The sequence below is a fragment of the Schistocerca gregaria genome, chromosome 7 (genome assembly GCF_023897955.1).
Source record: "Schistocerca gregaria isolate iqSchGreg1 chromosome 7, iqSchGreg1.2, whole genome shotgun sequence".
Taxonomy (NCBI): Eukaryota; Metazoa; Arthropoda; class Insecta; order Orthoptera; family Acrididae; genus Schistocerca; species Schistocerca gregaria.
The window spans coordinates 193,820,636-193,847,981 of NC_064926.1; the positions used below are offsets into that span (position 1 = coordinate 193,820,636).

The 27,346-nt window shown below is 43.9% G+C and overlaps 1 protein-coding gene across 2 annotated transcripts in view; it reads left to right on the top strand.

Moving 5' to 3' along the window:
* Nucleotides 1-27,346, top strand: part of LOC126282045 (protein goliath) — a 601,667-nt gene that overhangs the window by 546,583 nt on the left and 27,738 nt on the right. Inside the window, exon 4 of one of the 2 annotated variants that reach the window (XM_049981463.1) lies at nt 2,068-2,169. The exons of the other annotated variant lie outside the window; for it this stretch is intronic. Within the exon in view, the coding sequence (XP_049837420.1) occupies nt 2,068-2,169 (102 nt within the window). The remainder of the gene's footprint in view (nt 1-2,067; nt 2,170-27,346) is intronic. 2 annotated transcript variants of the gene reach the window in all.

Consider the following 27,346-nt stretch of genomic DNA (forward strand, 5'->3'; position numbering starts at 1 on the left):
AATGTAACTGGTTTACGCTGTCTACCTGTAACCTTGATGTCGCCTCTACAACCATCAACTGTTAACTCAGTTGACAACTGAGCCATCAGACCTCGTCTTAAATCGTCAGGGTTTCACACAAACAGTATCTTTCTTTCACATTATAGTTAGCTAGTAAATAATAATTTTTATCTGATAAGTAGTATTAACGTGATGTGAGTGGTTCAAATGGCTCTGAGCACTATGGGACTTAACTTCTGAGGTCATCAGTCGCCTAGAACTTGGAACTACTTAAACCTAACTAACCTGAGGACATCACACACATCCATGCCCGAGGCAGGATTCGAACCTGCGACAGTAGCGGTTATGTGGTTCCAGACTGTAGCGGCTAAAACCGCTCGGCTACTCCGGCCGGTATGATATGAGAGTCTGTGGCGACAATGTGAGTAAATAATACAGTCTATGAACTAATAAAGTTAATGATGGCAGTGCTTCTACTTCTGTTGCTGCTGCCACTAATGATGATTGTGGTCATGATGATGACGATGACGATGATAACAGTAATGATATTGGCAGATATAAAAAGAATTTATAAGTGTACAGAAACGATGTTTTCTGATATGGTGAGTTATGGGGAAAAGAAATTTAAGGAGATCACATCAGCTAAGAATGCAGGGAAGTGAGGAAGAAATGGTTGGAAAGAATCGGTAATTATTAATTCTGTGCTATTAATAATGTAGAGAAAAAATTATTTGGTTATAAATAGCTGTCTTAATAAATATATGAAACTTGTACTGTTCCGTTAATCAACAATGAGTTAATCTTCAATCTAATCATCACAATAATAAGGAATAACCATAATTTTCGTAATGTTAAAAAATTATATTTAATTACAATTTATTTCCTTCAACAATATAACCACACGTGCAACCAAATCATAACACAAAACACGTCAAATTACAGTCCTGCCTTTTTACATGCATTTCTTTCAAATTCCAACCACCCCCCACTTTCCACCTTCTCTGTACTCTCGATAGTTGAACTTCGCTGCCCGCCTCTTGAGGATAAGAAGCCAATCGTCTTTAGTTTATCGTCCGTTTATTGTCCGGTACTACCCTGCACCGACGAAAGCGGAATCCATCCTCGCAATGTCCAAATGCCATAATCCGTTCGAAGTGGCGTGCGGAATACACACAGGTGCAAGAAAGTTGGTCTGTGTGTAGTAGTAATCGATCTAATGTTTAGTTTGAGTTAATGCTCAACTGCAGAAACCATGTTTTGTCATCTTTGCCTCAGTTGGCGAGTTGGTAATACATGAGTACACTGGGAGTTATTGAGATCGGTAGGATGGCTCGTTCCGCTCTGTTGTGTTGCGTCTTTGCGATTGAGGTTGGTATTGTGTATTGTATTGTGTGTGTGTGTGTGTGTGTGTGTGCGTGTGTGTGTGTGTGTGTGTGTGTGTGTGTGTGTGTGTGTGTGTGTGTGTGTGTGTCAGTCTGTGTGCGTGTGTGTGTGAGTGAGTGAAACCGGGGACCTAGAAACGACGGAGAGGCTTCGACCCGCCGTGGCCTTCAGCGATTCACAACCCCACAACAGGCTACAGCAGTCCACTCACCCCACCGCCGCCCCACACAGAACCCAGGCTTATTGTGCGGTTCATCCCCCACTGGACCCTCCGGGAACGTCTCATACCAGACGAGTGTAACCCCAAATGTATGTTTGGTAGAATAATCATGGTGTACGTGTACTTGGAGACAGTGTTTGCGCAGAAATCGCCGATGTAGTGTAACTGAGGCGGAGGCAGATGGTAAACTGCCTTAAAACCATCCAGAGGCTGGCCGGCTCACCGGACCTCCACACTAATCCGCCGGGCGGATGCGTGCTGGGGACCGGCACGCCTTCCCGCTCGGGAAGCACCGCGTTAGACCGCGCGGCTAGCCGGGCGGGCGAGGGTGGTATTAGTTCGTTCCAAGTGGTAGGTGACGTCCACGTATATCAATATTTTCGGCCGATGTTGGAACGTATTACGGAGAAAAGTTTGTGATGGCGACTGATTGATGTGTTGTTTCTTCTGTTAACGCGGCGCAGCGAGGACGCGTCCGGCGGCGGCGGGACGGGAAGCCTGTTCCTCGTGAACTCCAGGTTCACCATTTGCAACACGGAGCTGCCGGCTTACAAGTGTGTCCACCTGTAAGTACAGCACGCCGGGTCACCAGGCAGCCTGAACCCGTTCTCCGCTAGGACTCGGGCGACAGTTTGCATGACCGCTTAAGAAGCGCCGGCCTTGTAGGGCGTTTCGTAAACGTGCATACCCGCGAATGCCTGCAGTAGCTAGGCCTTGCATTCCGCTAGGGAAGGACGTACAGACCGCTGCTTGCTACCTTACGCTGCTCGGAATATTTCCGGCGCTTGTTGGAGGGCTTACTACTGTACTTCCCAGCGCACCGCGGCTCGGCAAGCCTCCTAGAGAGCTACAAGTAGTGCCGTAGAGGCGCAACCATTGTCTGACGTGTCTTTAATTTTTCCATTTATAATTTGTTCCCATATAGCTTACTTCCACAAGTGAGACGGTATCACAATTCCACAGATCGAGAACGGGACGCTCCTGGGTGTAAATGGCAATACCTCGAATTCTCGGCAAATCAGCTTTGCGATTTTCGATACTGAAGATAAATCACACGAGAGTGATCGAACTATCAGATATTCGAAATGTCAAAAAGAGGGATTACCTAAACTTGTTCTGTGTGAGATCTGTCATTGTTGATGTACACACTAGTATTGTCATGAAATTTGTTTAATTTTTATTAAAAAATACTCTTACGGAAAATCGTAACACCAAAAAAATAATTTACAGTAATGAAATTTGTGTAGATAACATATTTAAGTGATTAACATTACAAGATTATTGGTTAATGTAAGCGCGAAATAAGCCATTGCAAATTTGTAGTTGTGGGACATTGATAATCGCTATAACCACCAGAATGTTGAATGCGAGCATCCAGACGTACATGCATCACGTTGTACGGGTACCGGATGTAAGTTTGGGAGATGGAGTTCCATGCCTGTTGCATTTGACCGGTCAGTAAAAGGACGGTTAATGCTGTTTGTGGATGAAGCTGGATTTATCGTCCGATGATGTCCCTTACGTGCTCGATTAGAGACAGATCTGGTGATCGAGCAGGCCAAGGTAACATGTCGACACGCTATAGAACATGTTGGATTACAACAGCGGCGGGCACTAATGACCTCAGATGTTAAGTCCCATAGTGCTCAGAGCCATTTGAACAACAGCGGCATGTGGACGAGCGTTATCCTGTTGAAAAACACCACCTGGAGTGCTGTTCATGCAAGGCAGTACAAGAGGTTGTATCACCAGATTGACGTACAGTTTTGCCTTCTGGGTGCGTGAGATAGTGACGTGAATTCTTCTGCTGTCATACGAAATCACACCCCAGATCACAAGTCCAGGTGTAGGTCCAGTGTATCTAGCACGTTGACAGGTTGGGTGCAAGTCCTCAACTGGCCTTCTCCTAATCACCACACGGACATTAATGGCACCGTGGAAGGACCAGCTATCATCACAAAACACAATAAGACCTCCACCAGTTCCTCCAATGAGATCTCGCTTGACCACTGAAGTCGCAAATGGAGGTGGTTTGGGGTCAGTGGAATGCACACAAATATGCGTCTGGCTTGGAGCTGTCCTTAAGTAAGCGATTTGTAACAGTTCTTTGTTCCACTGCTGCTGCAGAGGAGAACCACTAACAGCCGTGGAGCGTTAAACCTTCTAATTCGGCATCTTTGGTGTGTGTAGACAAATCAGAGAGGCCGAGGCATTCGTCTATTGAGACCTGTTGTTTTGTTTCGACGGAAAAATGATGAGTGTAATAATAGAGCAATGAATTGTCGTGAAGTTACTCATGAAACTCAGTAAAACTGCTACAGAAACTGCCCGCATCTCGTGGTCGTGCGGTAGCGTTCTCGCTTCCCGCGCCCGGGTTCCCGGGTTCGATTCCCGGTAAGGTCAGGGATTTTCTCTGCCTCGTGATGGCTGGGTGTTGTGTGTTGTCCTTAGGTTAGTTAGGTTTAAGTAGTTCTAAGTTTTAGGGGACTGATGACCATAGATGTTAAGTCCCATAGTGCTCAGAGCCATTTGAACCAATTTTGCTACAGAAACCTATCTGTTACTATAAGAAGCGTATGGTAAAGACTGTTTATCACGTACGCGAGCTTTCGAGTGCTTCAAGCGCTTTCAAGATGGCCGAGATGTTAGAGACGACTTACGTCCGAGACGCACCTCAACGTTATCTACTTTTTTAAAATGTTTTTGTCAGTTTGTAAACAGATTCGATATGACCGTCGGTTGAGTATTCGATCGATTGCTGAAACGGTAGCAATTGACAACGGACGCCCAAGGCAAATTCCATGCAACCAATGGAAAATAAAAAAAAGTGCTTACGAAACTGGTGCTGACAATTCTCACGATCGAACATAAAGAAGCTCGTGAAAATGTTTGTACTGACACTTCGAATACCATTAAAAACTTGGAAAGAGTGATAACATGTTACGGATCTTGGTTTTACACTCACGATCCAGTAACTAAGCGACAGTCCATGCACTGGAAGTGTCCAGTTTTACCGAGAGCGTAAAAAGCTCGGATGAGCAAATCAAATTTCATAGCGATGATGATTATTTTTTTCGATATTCTTAGAATTATGTATCTTCACTGGGTTCCTGAAGGTCAAATTATTAATAAATATTACTACCTTGAGGTTTTTATTCAACTCATTGAGAAAATAAGGAAAAAAGTGAACCGCATTTTGGAAGAGCAAGTCATGGCTTCTGCATCAAGACAAAGTATCGGCTCATACCGCATTGTCTGTTAGGACGTTTCTAGCAAAATGCAGCGTCGCAGCGTTGAACCATCCAGCTTATTCGCCTGACCTAGCAGCACGTGTGATTTATTTATTTCCCAATGCCAAATCTGCATTAAAAGGAACAAGATTTCAGTCCGTTGAAGCAATGAAAGAAAAAGCGTGACCTGTCATCAAAGAGCTCACAGATGGAGACGTTCAGCATTATTTCCATCAATGGAAAATTGGCATGGAGCATTGTAGGGGTAGACGAGGGGAGTATACTGAGAATGACAGTAAGTTGATATATGTACGTTTTGAAATAAAATTTTACAGCAGTAGTGCTGTTGTTTTATAGCTAAACCTTGTTTATCAGGAGAAAACAGTTCTTCTAAACTGAAAATAGTATTTGAAAATCAGCAATATTAACATTTTATCACAGTTCTACCCAGTATCTGTGATCTATGTTGGCTCAAAGGAGTGAAATTCATAAATGCTGTCATTTTCAAAATACTAACAAAAAACTCGAATCCAAAACTAGGTTCACTTTTAAAAGAAAACTGAAAATGTAACACTCATTTTTAAGACCGAAAACACCTAATTTTTTGTTCATATAGGAAGCCAATATTTTCTGGTGTATGTATGTTACCTACACCTCTTTTGTGTATAGAGTGTGATTTACACTACAAGTGAATAATACATACTTCCCACATGTTTCGGACAGCCAAGAAGAAGGTACGACAAGAGCTTGGAGACCAGAGGTTTTTTTTTTTTTTTCTTAGCGGGATATTAATAACAGCCTTCGAAAATAGCTTCTCAGCTAGCACAGATGTCACAACAACGCTGACGTACCGCCTTACTAAAATATAAAGCGTCGGGTGTACATTCTTGAGATCTTCCCAAAGCTCCCATGGATTCGCTCCGTTTCAAGTAAATGGATATTTATACAGAGTCTCTGTAAGCAGCACAAGACAAAGACAGCTCCCCCCCCACACACACACACCATTTTCTTGATTACGTTCCGTTCGAGTGTCCTGTGATGTTACCATGTATCTGATGGTTCTCATCTCCCAAATTTTCAATGTCTTGCCGCAAATGCTTTTGTGTTGTTGCCTTCAGTCCAAAGACAGGTTTGATGCAGCTCTCCAAGCTACTCTATCCAGTGCAAGTCTCTTCCGAGTAACTACTGCAACATACATCCTTGCGAATCTGCTTAGTGCATTCATCTCTTGGCCTCCTTCTACGGTTTTTACCCTCCACGCTTCCCTCCAATACGATGTGCTATACTAAGCATCAATTCTACCGTTTATTTATAAATTGTTTCTGCGTATTACTTTTACAATCCATGCCTTCGTATACTAGCCTAGTAAATTGTCCATACTAATTAAGATGCGATATGTTATCCCATCAACTAAATGTAATTTTATAGACATTATCTTACGTAAACAAACTGCAATTTGCATTAACTATCAAATGAATTTATAAGTAAGTTCCATTTAACATTGCCTAGTGTCCTGTTGTTTTTCCTTGGTGTTTGTGTGACATAGTTGACTCCACCTGTAATTCATTAATTGTGTAGTCTAAGTTTTTATATTTTTATTCGTCGCGAAAAGCATAACTTCAGATTGATCTACACTGAAAGCTTTTGTAGTTACAATTTTTGCACTAAACTACTATTTCGCCAGGTTCTGTACGTCGCTGCATACAATTATCATCACTCAATATCTTATCACAGGTAACTGTATCATTTGGCGAAAGAATGCGTCATTTGCCACGTCATTTAGCTTGTTACACGATTGATGATAATGCTGGACCACTTCCAAAATTATTTCTATGCGTGACTGCACGCCTAGGCTAACAGTTTACGTTCTGCACATAAATAAATCACACACCAATTTGCCCACATGGTTAGATGTTTCACACGAACGTATTTCCTATGAAGGGCGTCGATACATTAGTTAATCAAAAGCTTTACGAAAATGTATAATCAAAGATTTCACTTGTCTGTTCAGAGCCCTTATTGAGTCATGTTAGTTGAGCTGCACTTGCTCATTGTTTTGGAGTTCAGGCTGGTTGCCTTGGAGAAGCTCGTTATGTTTCTGACAGCCATATAGCGCTCGATTCAAGAAAGCGGCACGTGTAATGTGACACGTGAAATATTGTCAGTTGAAGATAGTGGCCATGATAAACGGAGGCAAAATGCAGGGCGTTGCGCGTTATTAAATGCCCAGTTGACACTCAAGAAAGTTGGTTTTCTTCGGTATACGAGGATAAGAACTATGGCCGACGAGATAGTTTAGGAGTGAATTTCTCTGTCGTACTTTCGGTGACACAGTGGAGGCCTGTAATTATTTTAAACTACTGACAGTGAAGCGAAGGATACCGCACTTCGTCGGGAATTGTAGCGGCAGTTCACATCACCTAAAGAGTTCGAGTGACAAAACTACAGGGTTCTAACGAATTAACTTTAACGGAGCCCATCCCGTAATTGAAGTGGTCCTTGGAAAGCGGTCTGGAAGGTGCATCACGAATATTATTCTCTCTGCCGTGGAAAACGGACGCTGAAGAGACGCCTCGAAGCGCTGTCTCTGTAACATTCGAATTTATTAGTGAACTGAATATTTATTTAGAAAAGTAAACGCAAGAAACTTTGCTCTTTTCGTGGCGTTCTGAGTATAGTTTATTTAGTTATTTCCCACAGAGTTATTAAGTGAGCTGCTGAAAGGAGTGCCCATTTTCCTCAACTCACAAGGGTAGACCACGCCGTTCGTATCACAGATTTACTTTAGACTTTGTACACGTTTAGTAGGCCATTAAAACAACATAGTGTGCAATTAGTAAGATGCACTGCTCCGGCAATTCCGAGAAAATTGCAAGAGAAGTTTTACTCGTGTATTATGTAACTGAAGTATCTGTGCGAAGGTGCCGTCGCCAGACATCATTGTGGTCAAACTGTCCAGTAAAGAAAGGAGCGAAAGAGATTTTTGGACGTACATCTCCAACCAGCATCATAAGCTATTACGCATGAATAATTACTATGATACATACGCCAACTTCCTCAGAAGAACCGCCATGTGAACTCCAATTTTCGATTATGCGAATCAGAACATGGAGAAACGAGAGACAATTTGATCTTTGAAAAACACATACGATCAAGTAACGAACATCACACTCTGGTCTAGACTTGGATTTCTTTTAAAATGTCAAGGAGCCTGTAATTAATTTTAGTTTTTTTATTACTTTTAAATGTTAGCTGAAAATTATGTACTGCTATAGAATGTTATGACCAATAAATTGGAAAAAAGCGGATTAGCGTCCGCCCGTTGCAAGCGGGTCATACACGAGGCGACGGTTCGAATCCCCCATCAACCACTTTTTAATCTATACATTTTCCTTCACTGGTCACATTATGTATTTTATAGCATTTGAGTGGTAATAAAATGAAAAAATACCGCATGCATTTTCATTAAGTGCTACTTAATTTCATACGTTATTTGAATATTTACCATTTGTAATTCAAAGGCCGGCCGTGGTGGTCAAGCGGTTCTAGACGCCCAGTCCGGAACCGCGCGACTGCTACGGTTGCAGGTTCGAATCCTACCTCTGGCATGGATGTGTGTGTTGTCCTTAGGTTAGTCAGGTTTAAGTAGTTCTAAGGGGACTGATGACCTCAGAAGTTAAGTCTCATAGTGCTCAGAACCATTTGAACCATTTTTGAACCGGTAGTGCTGTGTACTGGCCACATGTCCCTCCATACCGCTTCCGATGACGCAACTGACAGAGGTTGACACGGCGGTAGGTGGGGCCAGGTTGGCCCGTATAGGTGTCTCTCTCTCTCTCTCTCTCTCTCTCTCTCTCTCTCTCTCTCTCTCTCTCTCTCTCTCTTTTAATGACGTAGTGGGAGAAATGACGACATCTCTCACAATATTTCACATCTCGCATCTAACGCACACTTAGTTCCCAGCTTATCTGTAATCCTACTGTCTTGACGCTGTGGTCTAAAATATGCTGATGAATTCTTGAAAAGGCATGGGGATGGAACTACATTTTTTTTTATACCGAATTTTGTCTAATAAATAAATGCATCACAAACCTTACGAAAGCGAAAACAAAAGTCGACAATTTTTTGCAAATTCATATTTTTAAACTGTGGGCGTTGAATTAATGGTATGGAATAACACGAGGATGTCATATACAAAAAGTTATTTTGTTGTAGATGAGGCATTACAGTAGCAGATAGATAATACATCGTAGTTGCAAAGATGCGACAGTGTCTGGAACTCGTTACCTTCACAGAGGCCATCCGTTTAGAGACGTCATTAATTATGTTGGATCGCGCATTCGTCTTCTAACAGTAGGTAGCCGGGTGCTGTGGCTGGCGGTTCAAGGCGCTTCAACCCGGAACCGCGCTGCTGCTACGGTCGCAGGTTCGAATCCTGCCTCGGGCATGGATGTGTGTGATGTCCTTAGGTTAGTTAGGTTTAAGTAGTTCTAAGTTCTAGGGGACTGATGACCTCCGCTGTTAAGTCCCATAGTGCTTAGAGCCATTTTAACCATTTTCTAATACTAGAGTGTACCCTGTCAAATGTCCTCCCGGAATTCAATCACAAAAAAGGCAGGATGACTATATTAACCCTGAGCCACTGCGACCCCTGAATTACGGTGCTATCCATGTTAGTAGCGCGACTTTCACTTGCCTGGTCGTCAGTAAGTAGAAAGGTTGCGTAAAGTCTATTCAGACGTAAGCCGTGCCCTTGGAAGCTCAGCTCCAAAGAAGGTACGACTGCTTTGACTAACTGCGCTCGCCAAGTAGAGTTCAGTCGATAAAGGAGACGTAGCAGTATGAAGTATCCTGTCTGACTCATTTAATGCTGTATCAAGATTGCGGGCATCTGCTGACGAATGTACTTTACTGTTTGTGAAAGCTCCAACGCCCGAAAGGGATAGTCTCAGTTACACCAAAATCGGAGGACATTCATAACAGACTGCAGAGAGGTGTTGTGCACGTAGACCCAGCATCGCCGTCTATTGTGTGCTGTCCCTTCTCTCCGTACTGGAGTCCTTCCCTTTACCACCTCTACCTGCTGTCCGATCACATACGCCTCCATGGTGTACGCCTCGGCCGCAGCTTCATCTGGACCTTTCACGTGGCCCTAAGGACTCAATTAACCATGCGGTTCTCCGCTGTCACTTCCTCTCGATTCTTGACGTGTTCAGGGGCTCTGAAGTGGTTTACACCGACGGCTCGATGGCTGATGGTCGCGTTGGCTTTGCCTACGTGCACGGCGGCCATTTTGCACCCGAGGCTGTGTATTCACTGCGGAGCTGGCGGCCATTTCTCGTGCAATTCAGTATCTCCGTTCATACCCTGGGGAGTATTTTATGTACTGACTCCTTGAGCAGCCTGAAAACTATCGACCAGTGTTACCCTCGTCGTCCTTTGGTAGCGTCCATGCAGGAGTGCATCTATGCCCTGGAACGGTCCAGTCGTTCAGTGGTGTTCGTCTGGACCCCTGGTCACGTTGGAATACCAGGAAATGAACTTGCTGACCGGCTGGCTAAACAGGCTGCACGGAAACTACTTCTGGAGATGGGCATCCACGCAACTGACGGGCGTTCGTTATATTACGCCGCAAGGTTTTTCAGCTTTGGACGACGCAATGGCAATCTCAGTACGCACAGCAAACTGCGAGCCATTAAGGGGACCACGAATGTGTGGAAGTCCTCGATGAGCGCGTCTCGCAGGGACTCTTGTTCAGACTCATTTGGCCATGCATGGGCTACCGCCTGCGCCGTGAAGATCCATCTCAGTGTCGGCGCGGCGCCCGGTTGACAGTGGCCCATATTCTTCTGTTATGATGTCCTCCTTTGGCTGCCCTGCCGACTTCGTTGTCGGTTGCCGGACTCGTTATCGTTGATTTTAGCAGACAACGCCTCATCAGCGGATTTGGTTTTACGTTTCATCCGTGAGGTGAATTTTATCATTCCATGTGAGTTTTAGCGCTTGTCCTTTGTCCGCCTGTGTCCTCCACCGTAGTGCTTTTATGATGAAGGTTTTAATGTGTTTCAGGGTGGCTGGCTTTTCCTTTTTATTTTCGTTATCGGCCATCAACTGTAATCTGCTTCCTTGTTTTACTCTCTTCTGACTGCTTCTTGCATCTCTCTGTTGTTCTCTTATCCTCTTTTGTTCCTTTTAGTGTTCGTTGCCTTTCCTTCGTTCTTGTCTTTTCTTTCTTTCCGTTTTGTGTTATATGTCTCGTCTATTTTTTTATTCACACCTGTGGCATTGTTTTATTAGGAACAAGGGACCGATGACCTCGTAGTTTGGTCCCTTTCGCCCCTCTTTTAAACCAACCGACCTATTGTGTGACCGGACAGGTCAGTGTTACATTACGCTCAGTCGGCGCAGAGCCATCAAACGAAGTGAAAACGTGCAAGCAAGTACAAGCATGCCTCGTCCACATCAAATGGGTCAATATCAGCATGCCAGTTAGTACGGACAGAGCAGAATGATCGGTTACCGGGAAATAGGTTTGTCGTGCCGTGACACGGCGGTCTGTACAGGGCCCGCTGCTACAACTCTGTTGCGTGTATGAAGCCAGTGGATGAAAAAGGGTCGTACACAGCGACGAGCGCGTAATGGACTTCACAATGCGACAACAGCGCGGGATGTCCGCCATTTTGTCCCCGTAGCCATAACAGACAGAACAGCTCCGTTGGCTTGACGTAGGGCTGAATTCGTGGCACGTGCAGTATTGTGTAAGCTTCCACTGTCTGGCAGTCATCAACACGTTAGACTGTAGTGGACACTGGCGTGTTGCGAGGTAAAATGTAGTGTTTTCGAACGAGTCTCGCTTCAATTTGTTCTACAATGATGGCCCTATACGTGTTGGACGCTACCCTGATGAGCTTAATCGGTTAGAGTGCAGTGGTTAGCTGTATAGCGGGCAAAGTTGTTGATTTGGTGCGCCACTGGCTGCAACATGACATCTCGCCTGCTAAGTACCGTTATGTTTGCAACGTGAATAGCAACCGTTACATGAAAGGGATTTTAGAGCCCGATGCACTACCCCTGCTGCCTGCTCCGCATGTCATATTTCAGCAGGAAAATGCCTGATCACATGTGACGATGAATGTGCAACCCTGCTTCGAAAACCAACGAGAACCAATGGTTGCCTGGCCTGCACGTTAGCTGACATGTCGCCCATCCAAAGTTTCTGGGTTACGGTAGGTCGCCAACTTGTTCCCTATGGTCCTCCTGAAACAACTGTCGATGCTTTGTGGACGCGCCTACAAACCGCGTGACAGGGTATTCGCTAGCAGCATACCCGGGCCCTCTTTGATTTTCTCTGCCTCGTGATGACTGGGTGTTGTGTGATGTCCTTAGGTTAGTTAGGTTTAAGTAGTTCTAAGTTCTAGGGGACTGATGACCATAGATGTTAAGTCCCATAGTGCTCAGAGCCATTTGAACCATTTGAACCCTCTCTGATTCCATGCCGTGACATCAAGAAGTTCTTCCTGCAACACGTTGCGGTTTCACATCACTCTGGATTATCACAGTCAATGTGCATATACAGTTCTGCACTTACCATCGTTTTATAACATGACCACAAGATGCGCTATACGAGGGCGATGCTGCCCCTCTCCATTCCAAGAAGTTAATTATATATTTATTTCATTTACTGGCATTTTGAGGGAGCAGATAATGACGGGTCCGATTAAGAACAGCGAATTATAGCGGATCACAAACTGTACAGTTTATTACAAAGACACTTTTAAATACTAGAGGTTTCAGGAATTACTGCAACCAATCGCCGTTTTTTCTTCTTTATTTATTCATGACCGGTTTCGAATCGCCTATCTTCAGATGATACAATTTAGTTTGGAGTATTGTGGGGGTCGTGCATCTGCGGCAAATGTAGAGACGAAAAAGTGAGCACTGTGTGTGCGTCAAGTATTAAGACCGAAAGATTAATTTGATGGCATTACTCACTGTTTTTATTCTTGTTGCAAGCACTGCCCTGGAAAACATAATGTATGCTTTCCAGTATATCAAGTGAAACAGGCACTTTTCCACCGATGGCGACTCCCACATACTTTACAAAATATAAACAAACCAGAGTGCAGTGGTTGTTGTCTTCAAAAGGTTTTGTGGGGCAGAGATTTTCTTCGCTCATTTCTCGTTTTGTGTGGGATTCGTAATAATATATACAGGGTGCTTCAAAAACAATACCACAACTTCAGGAATTTAAAACTCTGCAACTACAAAAGGCAGAGCTAAGCACTATCTGTCGGCGAATTAAGGGAGCTATAAAGTTTCATTTAGTTGTACATTTGTTCGCTTGAGGTGCTGTTGACTAGGCGTCAGCGTCAGTTGATGCTAAGATGGCGACCGCTCAACAGAAAGCTTTCTGTGTTATTGAGTACGGCATAAGTGAATCGACGACAGTTGTTCAGCGTGCATTTCGAACGAAGTATGGTGTTAAACCTGCTGATAGGTGGTGTATTAAACGTTGCTATAAACAGTTTACAGAGAATGGGTGTTTGTGCAAAGGGAAAAGTTCTGGACGGCCGAGAACGAGTGATGAAAATGTAGCACGCAGTCCTACGAAAAAGGTTAGTTATGAAACCTTATCGTCTGAAACTGGTTCAAGCACTGTCTGCAGCTGATAAGATTAAAAGAATCGATTTCTGTGATTTTATCCTTGCTCAAATGGAAACAGATGAATCTTTCGTTTCAAAGATTGTGTTTAGTGATGAAGCAACTTTCCACACTAACGGGAAAGTCAACCATCACAATGTCTGTATATGGGGCACTGAGAATCCGCGGGAAACAACTCAGTATGAAAGTGACTCGCCTAAGGTGAACGTTTTCTGTGCCATTTCAGCCAATAAAGTTTTTGGTCCCTTTTTCTTCGAAGGTGCTACTGTAACTGGACTATAGTATCTGGAGATGTTAGAGAATTGGCTGTTCCCTCAGCTCGAACAAGAAGCACAACAATTCATATTTCAGCAGGATGGAGTGCCACCACATTGGCACTTATCTGTCCGTAACTACCTGTACGTCAACTACCCGAGGAGATGGATCGGCCGCCAGGCAGCCCGTGACAGAGCACTTCATCACTGGCCTCCAAGAAGCCCTGATCTTACCCCCTGCGATTTTTTCTTATGGGGGTATGTTAAGGATATGGTGTTTCGGCCACCTCTCCCAGCCACCATTGATGATTTGAAACGAGAAATAACAGCAGCTATCCAAACTGTCACGCCTGATATGCTACAGAGAGTGTGGAACGAGTTGGAGTATCGGGTTGATATTGCTCGAGTGTCTGGAGGGGGCCATATTGAACATCTCTGAACTTGTTTTTGAGTGAAAAAAACCTTTTTAAATACTCTTTGTAATGATGTATAACAGAAGGTTATATTATGTTTCTTTCATTAAATACACATTTTTAAAGTTATGGTATTCTTTTTAAATCACCCTGTATATTTATTACATTACTTTCTTCGTCCACAACAAAGTGTTTAGGACAATATTTCTGGTAGTGAAGTTAGTTTCGCATGTTTCTCATTGCTCACAAAGAGGATAGTATGCATATCGGGCGGAGAGGTGCGGCGAGGGGGGGAGGGGAAGAGGAAGGGAGGGAGAGACGGGAGGGGCGAAGGAAGGAAGGGAGAGAGAGGGGGAGATTTTGTGTGTGTGTGTGTGTGTAGAGGATGGTGTTTAGTTGTAGTATGAGTGAGGTGGGGAATGGGTATGGGAGTGGATGAGTACAGTATTTATTAGTTTTTCAGATTTAAGGACACTGTAAAATTTTGGAAGAATGGGTTATTCGCTAAATCAATTTGTTCATTTATGATGGTATGGGGTGTTTTATTGTTATGTTCCAAGAGATCCATTTTTATTCCTTTGTCTACAATGTGTAGAATGTGGAGGTTGGTTTTTATATTTGTGATTGAATACTACACTCCTGGAAATTGAAATAAGAACACCGTGAATTCATTGTCCCAGGAAGGGGAAACTTTATTGACACATTCCTGGGGTCAGATACATCACACTGACAGAACCACAGGCACATAGACACAGGCAACAGAGCATGCACAATGTCGGCACTAGTACAGTGTATATCCACCTTTCGCAGCAATGCAGGCTGCTATTCTCCCATGGAGACGATCGTAGAGATGCTGAATGCAGTCCTGTGGAACGGCTTGCCATGCCATTTCCACCTGGCGCCTCAGTTGGACCAGCGTTCTTGCTGGACGTGCAGACCGCGTGAGACGACGCTTCATCCAGTCCCAAACATGCTCAATGGGGGATAGATCCGGAGATCTTGCTGGCCAGGGTAGTTGACTTACACCTTTTAGAGCACGTTGGGTGGCACGGGATACATGCGGACGTGCATTGTCCTGTTGGAACAGCAAGTTCCCTTGCCGGTCTAGGAATGGTAGAACGATGGGTTCGATGACAGTTTGGATGTACCGTGCACTATTCAGTGTCCCCTCGACGATCACCAGAGGTGTACGGCCAGTGTAGGAGATCGCTCCCCACAACATGATGCCGGGTGTTGGCCCTGTGTGCCTCGGTCGTATGCAGTCCTGATTGTGGCGCTCACCTGCACGGCGCCAAACACGCATACGACCATCATTGGCACCAAGGCAGAAGCGACTCTCATCGCTGAAGACGACACGTCTCCATTCGTCCCTCCATTCACGCCTGTCGCGACACCACTGGAGGTGGGCTGCACGATGTTGGGGCGTGAGCGGAAGACGGCCTAACGGTGTGCGGGACCGTAGCCCAGCTTCATGGAGACGGTTGCGAATGGTCCTCGCCGATACCCCAGGAGCAACAGTGTCCCTAATTTGCTGGGAAGTGGCGGTGCGGTCCCCTACGGCACTGCGTAGGATCCTACGGTCTTGGAGTGCATCCGTGCGTCGCTGCGGTCCGGTCCCAGGTCGACGGGCACGTGCACCTTCCGCCGACCACTGGCGACAACATCGATGTACTGTGGAGACCTCACGCCCCACGTGTTGAGCAATTCGGCGGTACGTCCACCAGGCCTCCCGCATGCCCACTATACGCCCTCGCTCATAGTCCGTCAACTGCACAAACGGTTCACGTCCACGCTGTCGCGGCATGCTACCAGTGTTAAAGACTGCGATGGAGCTCCGTATGCCACGGCAAACTGGCTGACACTGACGGCGGTGCACAAATGCTGCGCAGCTAGCGCCATTCGACGGCCAACACCGCGGTTCCTGGTGTGTCCGCTGTGCCGTGCGTGTGATCATTGCTTGTACAGCCCTCTCGCAGTGTCCGGAGCAAGTATGCTGGGTCTGACACACCGGTGTCAATGTGTTCTTTTTTCCATTTCCAGGAGTGTATTTTGGGCTAGATGGGCTGCAAAAGTGGATTTATTTAAACAGAGTGCGTCAGTGTGCTCTCTGTATCGAATTTCAAAATTTCTTCCTGCCTGTCCTTTGTCGTAGCAAGAGCAGTTGTTACAAGTTAATTTGTATCTACCTGATTTGTGATACAGTGGGCTGGTTATTTTAATGTAGTGAATTATTTTGTTTTGTATTTTGTTGTTTGCGTGGAAACTGATTTTAACTTTGTGTATTTTGAATAGTTTTGCAAGTTGATATGACACATTACCAAGGAAAGGCATACAGACATTTAGTTTCTTCTGGTGCTGAGGAAAGGTTTGTTGATAGTTTTTGCTTGGTTTTCATTTTTGCATCTATTTTGTCAACTATGGTTGGATCATAAGCATTGTTATGGGCTATTGTTTTTAAAGTGTTTAGTTCCTTGGCTTTTACAGCAGGTTCAGCATGAATTTTCTTTACACAGTTGAGTGTTGATCTGAAATAAAGCTAGTTTATGCCGATTTCGGTGATTTTCCTGTAAATGTGGAATTTTTGTGTGGTGGTGTGACATGTATAAGTCAAGAAAATTAATTCCCTGTTGTGTTTGGTGTTCAACTGTAAACCGTATTTTGGGATGTATATTATTTAGTTTATTACGAATGCCAAACAAATGTGAGAGTCGCCATCGGTGGAAAAATGCCTGTTTCACTTGATATTTAACGATACTGGAAAGCATACATTATGTTTTCCAGAGCGGTGCTTGCAAATAGAATAAAAACAGTGAATAATACCATCAAATTAATCTTACAAACTTAATATTTTTCCCACATACAATGCTGACTTTTTCCTCTCTATATTTGCCACAGATGCACAAGCCCCACAATACTCCAAACTAAATTGTATCATCTGAAGATAATCGCCAGGCGATTCGAAACCGGTCATGAATAAATGAAAATTGAGGAAAAAACGGCGATTGGTTGCAGTGATATCCTGAAACCTTTAACAAGCCAGTCGCAGTGTTCCAAATCCAGAATAGATAAAAGTTCTACTTTTAAATGCTCTCGGTGTTGACAATAATCGGCATGCCACCGTTTGACAGTAATCGTTTCACACTGAAACCTTAAACCGAATAGAACACGGCCTGAATAATTGCACCCGAAAGCAAATTTGGAAGTATGTTGGAGCTATGTCGGCACGCACATCGGCTGAACTCCATTGTCCATCTAACACGCACTGACTCCACCGCCACCAGTCCTGCACGGTAATCCCTCGTGTGCAGCGCTACTGCTGAAACCACCATCAGCGGGCAGCGATTGCTCTGGAATGCTGAACTCAGCTAAGCGAGCGGTAGTTGCATTAACGTAGCACACACTATGCGATCAAGCAGATCGATAAGTTACTACCGCGTGTCACAAAGAATGACAAAGACGCTAACGGCTAAAAAAATCGCAACACCAAACAATAATTAATGTAGAGTGATGAAATTTCAGGATTACATTTGTACAGGTAATAGATTTATATATAAACCAGTGAGCCCCTGCGGCAGTACACTTCGGTACCGACTTACATCTTAGGCCTCCCGGTTTCGTTCTCTCCTACACATATTAGTCACAACAACAAACATTTGTTCTGTCCTTAATGGGTTAATTCCGGATGATCTCTCAAAACAGAGGACGTAATGAGCCAATAGTGGTATTCCAAAACCCTGTTACTCGCATTCTTGTATTTTGGCCAACATTCCTTCTGTTGTACGCTTCCGTGGTGTGGCTGTTAAGCAGTTAATATACTAACATTCCAAGAGGCTGGAACTACCGTTTCGTTACTGTGTGAAACGTCACTTGCATTTTTTTTTTCTTCCGCGTACGCAGTTCTGTGTTCGACTCTGGACGAAACGATAGTTTTCGTATTTCTCGATTCGGACTCAGAGAAACGGAAAACAATGCAGGAACTGTCTTCCGCCTACCTACTTTCATACAAAATGATGAGTTCCATTATAAAATTAAACTGTGATCTGAGGTGAGTGAAAAATACTTAATTTTAAATTGACTCATTGACTCGTAAATTGATTCATCATATGACTTCACCTTAAAGGTAATTTAGTACATGTTCTCATTGTGTATAGCTGAAAAGAAACAAATTGTGGATTTTTTCAGTGAAGATCCCACGGAAGCAAAAAAAGTGTGATTATGTCGACAGTCATATTCAGTCAGAAAAGAGTCCATTGAAAATCTGGAAAAAAAGTTAACGAAACGTCCAGCTACCCATTATAGTTCATTTCCATCGGCGCATCTACATTTTCCACAATTTTCTACATTGCCACTAGAAACAACTTGCAATAGTAGCGAAAGCCGCGAGCGACGAATACTTTGTAATGAATATATCTCTAGACAACACCGAATACAGACAGTATAAAATTTAGTCGTTGCTATTACAGCACTAGTCGGGAAGAGGCCGGTATGTCGTATATTTTACAAGACAAGCTTGCATCACCAGGATTGCAGCTCATGAGAACACTACGTCCTACCTTTTACTGACAGATTTGCCGCGCGGGATTAGCCGAGCGGGCTCAGGCGCTGCAGTTATGGACAGTGCGGCTGGTCCCGGCGGAGGTTCGAGTCCTCCCTCGGGCATGGGTGTGTGTGTTCGTCCTTAGGATAATTTAGGTTAAGTAATGTGCAAGCTTAGGGACTGATGACTTTAGCAGTTAAACCCCAGAAGATTTCACACACATACTGCCAGATTTGAACTTCTTCTGTAGGCCTGCCACAATAGCTACGCATAGCTAAAGGACTTTTCATTTATTGCTTACATTCTTCAAACAACAGTTAAAAAAAGGGAGGTGGCACTACAGACTTAACGCTGTATGTTGTCTTGAAGCCAGAGTGGGCGCCATTTTTAGCGGTTTAAAACATTAGCAGACTACTGTTTATGAGTGCTTCTGGTTCATTATTTCTGTCATGTATGCGCAATAACTGTTTTAAATACTAAAAATTATAGAGCTTACATGAACAACATAGTGTCACGAAGACGATTTCTCTAGTAATACGACACACTCAAAGTGACATCACAGGGAAGCGTCACCACAGTGAACTATGGTGTATGAATGCGGTGAATCTAATGTTTTGGGATAGTTAAGATGGGTGATATCGGCTTCAAGTTTCTGACGTACTGTCACCTCCCCCCTTTTTTTACCCCCGTGACCTCTTCGGTGGCTTACGACATAACACTGGCACCAATTGAACTACAAAGGCACCAGTTCCAAGCTCCACAACTCAGTTTAATCATATCTACACATAAACACCTAATCTGTCTCCTCCCTTCCTAGTATTTTCCTCTTTTTTCGGTCCCTTTCTCCTCCTCTTTTTTCCCTTGAATCCTAAAATTTCGGTTTATACTTTCTTCCGGGCACGTACAGGTATTTCCCTCGATTTGTTAAATTTTGAAAACGCTACCCAGTAGTTATTCCCCACAGAATAATAAGATTTACTTTATTTCACATATACAAGAAGATTCTGTTTTACAGGGAGAATTTTAGCTTTAAAGAATATTTCAGATAGTAAAAAGACTATAATCTTAAATAGGTTAATTTCACAAAGCATTTCCAGCGTAAAAGAAAATTTATGTTTTCCAAAAACACTTTAGTTGTCCAAGACAAATTTTTTCTGAAAAAGAGTTTAGTTTTCAAGAAGAACTTTGTTTTACTACGAAGGTTTTAGTTTCGACGAAGAATTTGGGTTTTCAATAAAGTTTGCTTCAAGGAAGAACTTTAGTTTTCCAGAATATTTTTGTAAATCTAGAGAAGGCATTCTGTGTAACCACTTGCTGTCACCGATGAATTTGATTGTGGCGAGAGAAGAGGAGGATGCAGGAAAAAAATAATATTTGAACAGTCAGGATGCCCGACTGCTATGTGTTGTGGACGCTGGTTCGATCCCCACGGATTTTCCTTGGTGGAGCGATTGGTAAGCGATACACTAATGTTCATGAGGCCAATTGAGAAGCAACGTGAATGAACAGTGGGGGCTCCGAGGTCAGGAAAGCTAGCGCATCGGACGATGTCCTTGTGTCTGGTCAGCATCAAGTGATAATAGAGACTTGAAGGCCTAGTGAGATGCTCTGTTTATGCCTCGTACTACCATAGCTATCCAGATCACACAAGTAATGTCAAGGTTCGAAATGTTTGCGAAAAACTTGAAATTTGGTGTAAGTGTTCAAGTTCTTGATAAACATTTCCAACATCCAGATTATTTGTGTAATCCTGATAGATACGTTAGTAGGAGGTGCTTGCCGAATAACCCACTCCGCTTTCACAGTACTCCATGGTTTGAATACGAAATGCCATGTGGTTTCAACAATATAGGTTCCTTTCACCGACGTGAATAGGGAGAACTGCAGTATACGGGAAAGTGTCTTATTTGAGTGACGGTAGGATGATACACTATGGCTTGGGAAGAATGCCTATTTGGTGCAATGAATGGTAGCTTTCTCTATATGGGCAAGAATGTGAAGTTAATCCAAATGAGTAGGGGAAGCAACACTGTACTGTTCGAATACAATATTTGTGGCGTGCTGCTTGAAAGAGTCACAACGATTAACCATCTAGGTAAAACACTGCAGAACGACATGAAATGGAACGAGCACGTAAGGTCGGTTGCGGGGAAGGCGAACAGTCGACTTCGGTTTGTTGGGAGAAATTGAGGAAGGTGCATCTCATCTAAAAAGGCGATTGCGTGCAAAAAACTTGTACGAGCTGTGTTTGAGTACCGCCCGAATGTTTGGGATGCCTACAGGGTCTGATTAAAGAAACACAGAAGGAATTCACAGACGTGCTGCTACATTTTCTGCTGGTAGGTTCGATTAATACTGCGGTATTACGGAAATGCTCCTTGAAGTGGGAACCCCCCGGAGGAAAAGTGATTTTCTCTTCGTGAAACGCTATTGAATAGTTTAGAGAACCGACATTAGAGACAGGCTACAGAATGATCTTACTGCCACCGCGGAAGTATCGCGAAAACGAGACTTGAGAAATGTGGCCGTGTGGAGATATAGATAGTCGTTTTTACCTTGCTCCACTTGCGAGTGGAACAGGAAAGAGAATGACTAGCAGTGGTAAAAGGTACCCTCCGCCCTGCACCGTATGTTGGCTTACGGAGTATGTATGAAGATTGAGATGGATATCAAAGGTGTATACACCACAATAGGGACAGCTCTGTCCGCTGTGATCGTCCTGTAAATTCCTTTTTTTTCCTTTTCTTTTTTTTCACCACGAAGTATTGATTATCGCTTCAAACTGCCCAGCTGACAGCTAACACATATTTATCAATCTGGAATCTAAATACAATTTCCACAAGCATAGAAGGTTAATAAGACTGGAGAACATAATGAACAACGCAACTAGTATAAAAAGATTAGCCGAGCGGTCTCAGGCGCTGCAGTCGTGGACTGTGCGGCTGGTCCCGGCGGAGGATCGAGTCCTCCCTCGGGCATGGGTGTGTGTGTGTGTGTGTGTGTGTGTGTGTGTGTGTGTTTGTCCTTAGGATAATTTAGGTTAAGTAGTGTGTAAGCTTAGGGACTGATGACCTTAGCAGTTAAGTCCCATAAGATTTCACACACATTTGAACATAAACAAACAATCAATGTCCATTCTGCTACACAGCCAGTACTTCTTATGGTAACATACTTGTTATCAGTGCCTTACCTTCGTGAACAGGATGAGGAGGAGATTAGTGTTCAACGTCCCGTCAAGAATGAGATCATTAGAGATGAAGCAGAAGCTCGGGCCGGCCGTTGTGGCCGAGCAGTTCTAGGCGCTAGAGCCCCGAACCGTGCTGCTGCTACGGTCGCAGGTTCGAATTCTGCCTCGGACATGGATGTGTGTGATGTCTTTAGGTTTAAGTAGTTCTAAGTCTAGGGGACTGATGACCTCAGATATTCAGTCCCATAGTTCTCAGAGCCACTTGAACCACAAGCTCGGATTAGGGAAGGATGGAGAAGGAAAGCGGTCGGATCCTTACGAAGAGACCTCCCCAGCATTTGCCTTAGGCGATTTCGGGAAATCACGGAAACCGTAAATCTTCTTGGCCGGACACGGGTTTGAACCGTTGCCCTCCCGAATGTGAGTCCAGTATGCTAACAACTGCGCTACTTCGCTCCGTTTTTAGGTTCGTTTTGGCTTTTGGGGGCAGTGGTACAAGGTACCCTCCGTCATGTACCTTATTGTCAGGTTTCGGAGTCTGTATGTAGGTGTAAAAGATAGGAAGATTGAGGTTCAGCTTATGGTCGACAATGTGTTCGCTAGAGGCGGAGCGTATCGTACAGGGCTAGACCGAGAAAGGAATTTGGTCATGTTCTTTTTACACAAAGGAGACAAATATTCGTCTTAGTCGATATGGTGCAACCACAGAATACCTCATTTACTACGGTCAGACAGTATTCGAAAGCTATTACAATAAGCTGCAACTTTTCGCCCGGTTCGTTGCGCTTCGTTTAAACATTTACAAGCAAGAAGGCCATCAAGTTATGCGCTTGCAGTCTGTGGCGCCCGCTGCAGCTTTCGCGGTGGACTCGTCAGAGCCGCGTGTGCAGGAAATAGCCACAAACGCCCACGTGTATCGTCACGTGCGCGGCCTGGGAAAGTGGTGAGCAACCGGTTTCTCTGACGAACCGCACGCGTTCTTCCGCATTCTTGGAATCGTTCCAATTAAAACGTGACACTGTTACAGCGCCGAATCAATTGATTTTTGGTGCCACTGCGTCCTTGAAGCTATACCCACACGTCGTCACATGCTCCCACAGTGTACGTGTTAGTGGTTCGGCAATCACTTTTTCGTGTATTTCATGTGTCATTACGCATCGCGGTGCTGGTTATTTTGTATTACTGTACATAATGCGCCTAAAGCCGTCGGCACACGGACCGTGCATCCGAACGTTGAGCGTTGAGAGTGCCGAGTTCCTGACGTCATGGCGTGGAATAGCACGTTCCGGAATCTTTCCGAACGTGCAAAGCAATATCTGGCATGTCAGATATTCTGAACGTGCGTCTGAGAGTTGATCAATGAGATGGCACAACGCCACCTACGTCACATGCACACCGTCTCCCTTCAGTACAGACTTGTGAGGCGCTTTATTGGCACTCATTTCAAGTGCCGTTTATGAGCACCAGCAAATTGAGAATCACTGGAAAACCCGTTGTTAACTGTGTAATTCGTTCCAATACAATAATGAGAAACAGCATATTCGTGGCAAAAGAATAATTGTAACTTGCGTATTATGAGAGTAGGCTATTTAAAGGCAGCGACACACTAAATATCCACCCAAAACGCATTGTTCTTGGTACAATTTGTTATAATTATGTTGCAATTAGTAAAATATCCACGATTAAGGTTTTCAGCAAGGGCTAGTACACTATTATGAACTACAAAGGGTGTATCGTTGGTTCAGTGTAGCGCGTAGCGTCAGTGATCTGTATTGTGTTGTTTGTTGGGGTGGTGGTTCGCGTCTTCGCACTTATAAATTTTTTTTCCTAAAATTCACTTTTTATTAGGTTCTGATGCTTTATTATTAGTTTAATATAAGTATATACTATAATATTTGATGTTATGTAAATATCAGTTGACCTTTTTTTTTTTTTTGAGGTGTGACTTTGTTCAATTGACTTGATCTACTGGACAGCTTGCGCTACTTGTATAAAGATATTTTGCTCCTTTTTCTTTTACGCTTCGTAATTCACATGTTGCAAAGATTCTGCTGCTGGGTAGGAACAGTGATCAGGTAAGACTGACCTTGGGGTTTTACTAAAATGTAGGAATGACGAAACAATGTATATCTTATTGCAGAGAAGTATTCCAAATTTGTACCTCACTATTTGTAATTGCACTTTTATAAGCCTGCGTCCTTATTGATTGGACGTGGTGTTTTCCTTTTCGTGGACGATGGAGGAAATGTGCGTTTTAATGGCGCTAACGTGGGAATTTTAAACGCACCTGTTGAGTAAACAGTGTGATTTATGAACTAGAAACATCCCTCAACTGCCGCTGGAGTGTGTTGCGATCGCGTATGCCACGTTGGGGCCCACGTACCGTATGCACAAGTCGCATCGTTCCTGAGCCTCCAGCAGCACGTTGAACTTGGCACGCTCAGCGTTAACGTTCGACAGCGCGGCCCGTGTGCCGACGGCTTGAAGATCAAATTGGTCGCGTTGTGACAGTTATGTATCGCCGCCTTGCAGTAGTCGACCACAATATTGTAACAACTGGGAGGTGAGGGCGCTTCCGTCCGCTTATCTTAAGTCAGCGCGTAATCGGGTTTGACAGTTCAAGCACGACTGATCTGAAAGCACTGAGAATGCGATGTAATAAAATGCGAAATGCCAGAGGATGTGAGCTGATTCAACACCATTGTGTACTGCGTACGGTAGAGAAACAGTTCGGAGGCGATGATTGCATCAGCATGGACTTCTGAGCTGTGGCCTTTTTTCGCATGTTGTTGTTTGAAGCGTCGCTAGGCACCAGGGTGATATGGCAGGGCGCCATGGTGGTGCACCATTACAGAAGGAAGTTGTAGGCACCACTGGGTCAAACTTCAGAATTATGCGTCGCGGTGGGAGAGAATTACGGCGTTTCGACAAACGATACTTTTTTACGTAATGTGTAATGGTCCGAAGTCAAGCTAATGAGAAAATGATGTAGCCATTACATCCCTCGTTTCGGATAAACAGCTCACAGCAAAAACGTTTTCGCAGCATCTTACCAATGTATTTATAGACGGACACTGTAAAAATCTAGAGTTATATTTTACACAATGGTGTTGAAAATACTACGATGAGTGGTTTTCGCAAAACTATAGTCCTTCACCATTAATTCTCAGCAAGCAGTATATCCATTCTAAATGCTTCGGCCTTAATTACGTGTCTTTGACGAAAGGTTAAATCCCTAGAACATACAATGGGCGTTTGAAAAGTCCGTGCAAAGTCCGAGAGATGGCACTACCGGCGCGTAACGAGGTCATGTGTAGTTAGTAGCGTCTTTGGAAAGAATGCACACCATGTTTCAGCCATATTGGTCTATTTATTTGTGATTGGCATTCGTGTGAATCAAAGATGTCGAGTGACTGTAAAAAAATGGACGAAAAAGAATTTCGTGTGGTGATTAAACATTACTTTATGGAAGGAAAAACGCCTCAGCAGACTAAAGAGAAGCTTGATAAACATTACGGTGACTCTGCACCTTCGGTTAGAACGGTGTATGAGTGGTTTCAAAATTTTCGGAGTAGTCATATGGGCACAAGTGATGCTGAACTTTCTGGTCGCACTGTGGAGGTTACAACTGCAGAAATCATTGATAAAATCCATGATATGGTGATAGATGACCGAAGAGTTAAGGTGTGTGAGATTACTAGTGCTGTGGGCATCTCGAATGAACGGGTACATAATATTTTGCGTAAAGATTTGGACATGAAAAAGCTATCCGCAAGACGGGTTCCGCGATTGCTCACACTTGACCAAAAACGGAATTGTGTGAAGTGTTGCAAGGATGGTTTGCAGCTGTTCAGGAAGAATCCGCAGGACTTTAAACGTCATTTTGTCACTGTGGATGAAACATGGATACATTACTATACTCCTGAGACCAAACAACAATCTAAACAATGGTTTACCAAGGGAGAATCTGCATCATAAAAGGCGAAGACCATTCCTTCGGCCAGAGAGGTTATGGCGACTGCCTTTTGGGATTCGCAAGGGATAATCCCCATTGATTATCTGGGAAAGGGTAACACTATTATAGGTGCATATTATTCAATGTTATTGGACTGTTTGAACACTGCCAGCGATTGGACTGCAAAAAAGTCCTTTTCCATCGCAACTATGCACCAGCACACACCTCAGCAGTTGTGGTCACAAAATTAACGAAAATAGGATTCCAACTCATTTCACATCCCCCCCTATTCTCCAGACCTGGCTTCCCCGATTTGAAGAAATGGCTGGTGGGACAAAGATTTTATTCAAATGAGGAGGTGATTGCAGCAACTAATAGCTATTTTGCAGACTTGGACAATTCCTATTATTCGGAAGGGATCAACAAATTAGAACAGCGTTGGACGAAGTGTATAAGTCTAAAAGGAGACTATGTCGAAAAATTTAAAAAAAGTTTACCCCAAACACGTAAGTAGTTTTTATTTTTGCACGGACTTTTCAAACACCCCTCGTAAAAAAAAAAGTCAAATGTAGATTAGTGGTACAACTTAAGTTACAGATCTGTTGTGTCCTTGAATTGTCCGTGAGCTACGCCCCGAAGTCACTGACTCAATGAAGCCTTGAATTCTGTCTCATTGCGCGGCTTGTTAAGGCGTTACTGGCGTACCCAAAGAACCGGGTTTGAATACTGCCCTGTTGCACAGCTTTCATCAGCCGGGAAGTTATTTTTACAGCAGACACTCCGCTACTGAGTGAAAGTACGATTCCGGAGACTGGAAGCTGGTCTCGCGTTAAAGGCACGACTCTGCCATCGGTCTACGGTCGCAGCCTCGCGCTCGCTGAACGCAGACGCAGTGTTGCCAAAAGCGCGGCGCAAGAAGTCTGAGCTTTTGTCGCTTCCCGCTCTCTGCCACATGTACCGACAGCCTGTTACATGAAATGCAGGGTCAGACGTGTTATGATGGTTCATCACTGAACCGTGTATCCGACACTGTTTTGTACGTGATCCGGAAGTCAAGAGACCATACTGAAGAACTGCACCAACAATAATGGCAGCGTGCATTTGTTTTCGTTGTGCCCAGCTAGGAATCGTGTTTGAAATTAAGCACAGTTTTTTTTCTTCCCAGTATCTCTACATCCTTTCACTTTGTTACTTCTTTTCTTCTTTAGCGCATCCTGTAGCTTGTCGAACTGGCTTCTCAGCATATTCATTATTGGTAATTGTGGCTCGGTATTTTGTGCAGACTTGAGACTTCTTCATGCATGTCAGTTTCCTTTAGATCTCCATGCATTTCAGTTAGCCAGTTGCATTTATTCTTTATAGATGAAGCTAAATTTTGTATTTTCTTTGAGAACCTTTTGTTATTCATTCTGTGTAAGTGTCTAGAAAACTGTGATCACCGTTTCCTGATTGTATCTGTGACTTCCCTTCTGTAGCGTAACAGATTTGCTTTGACTTCTTCTTTTT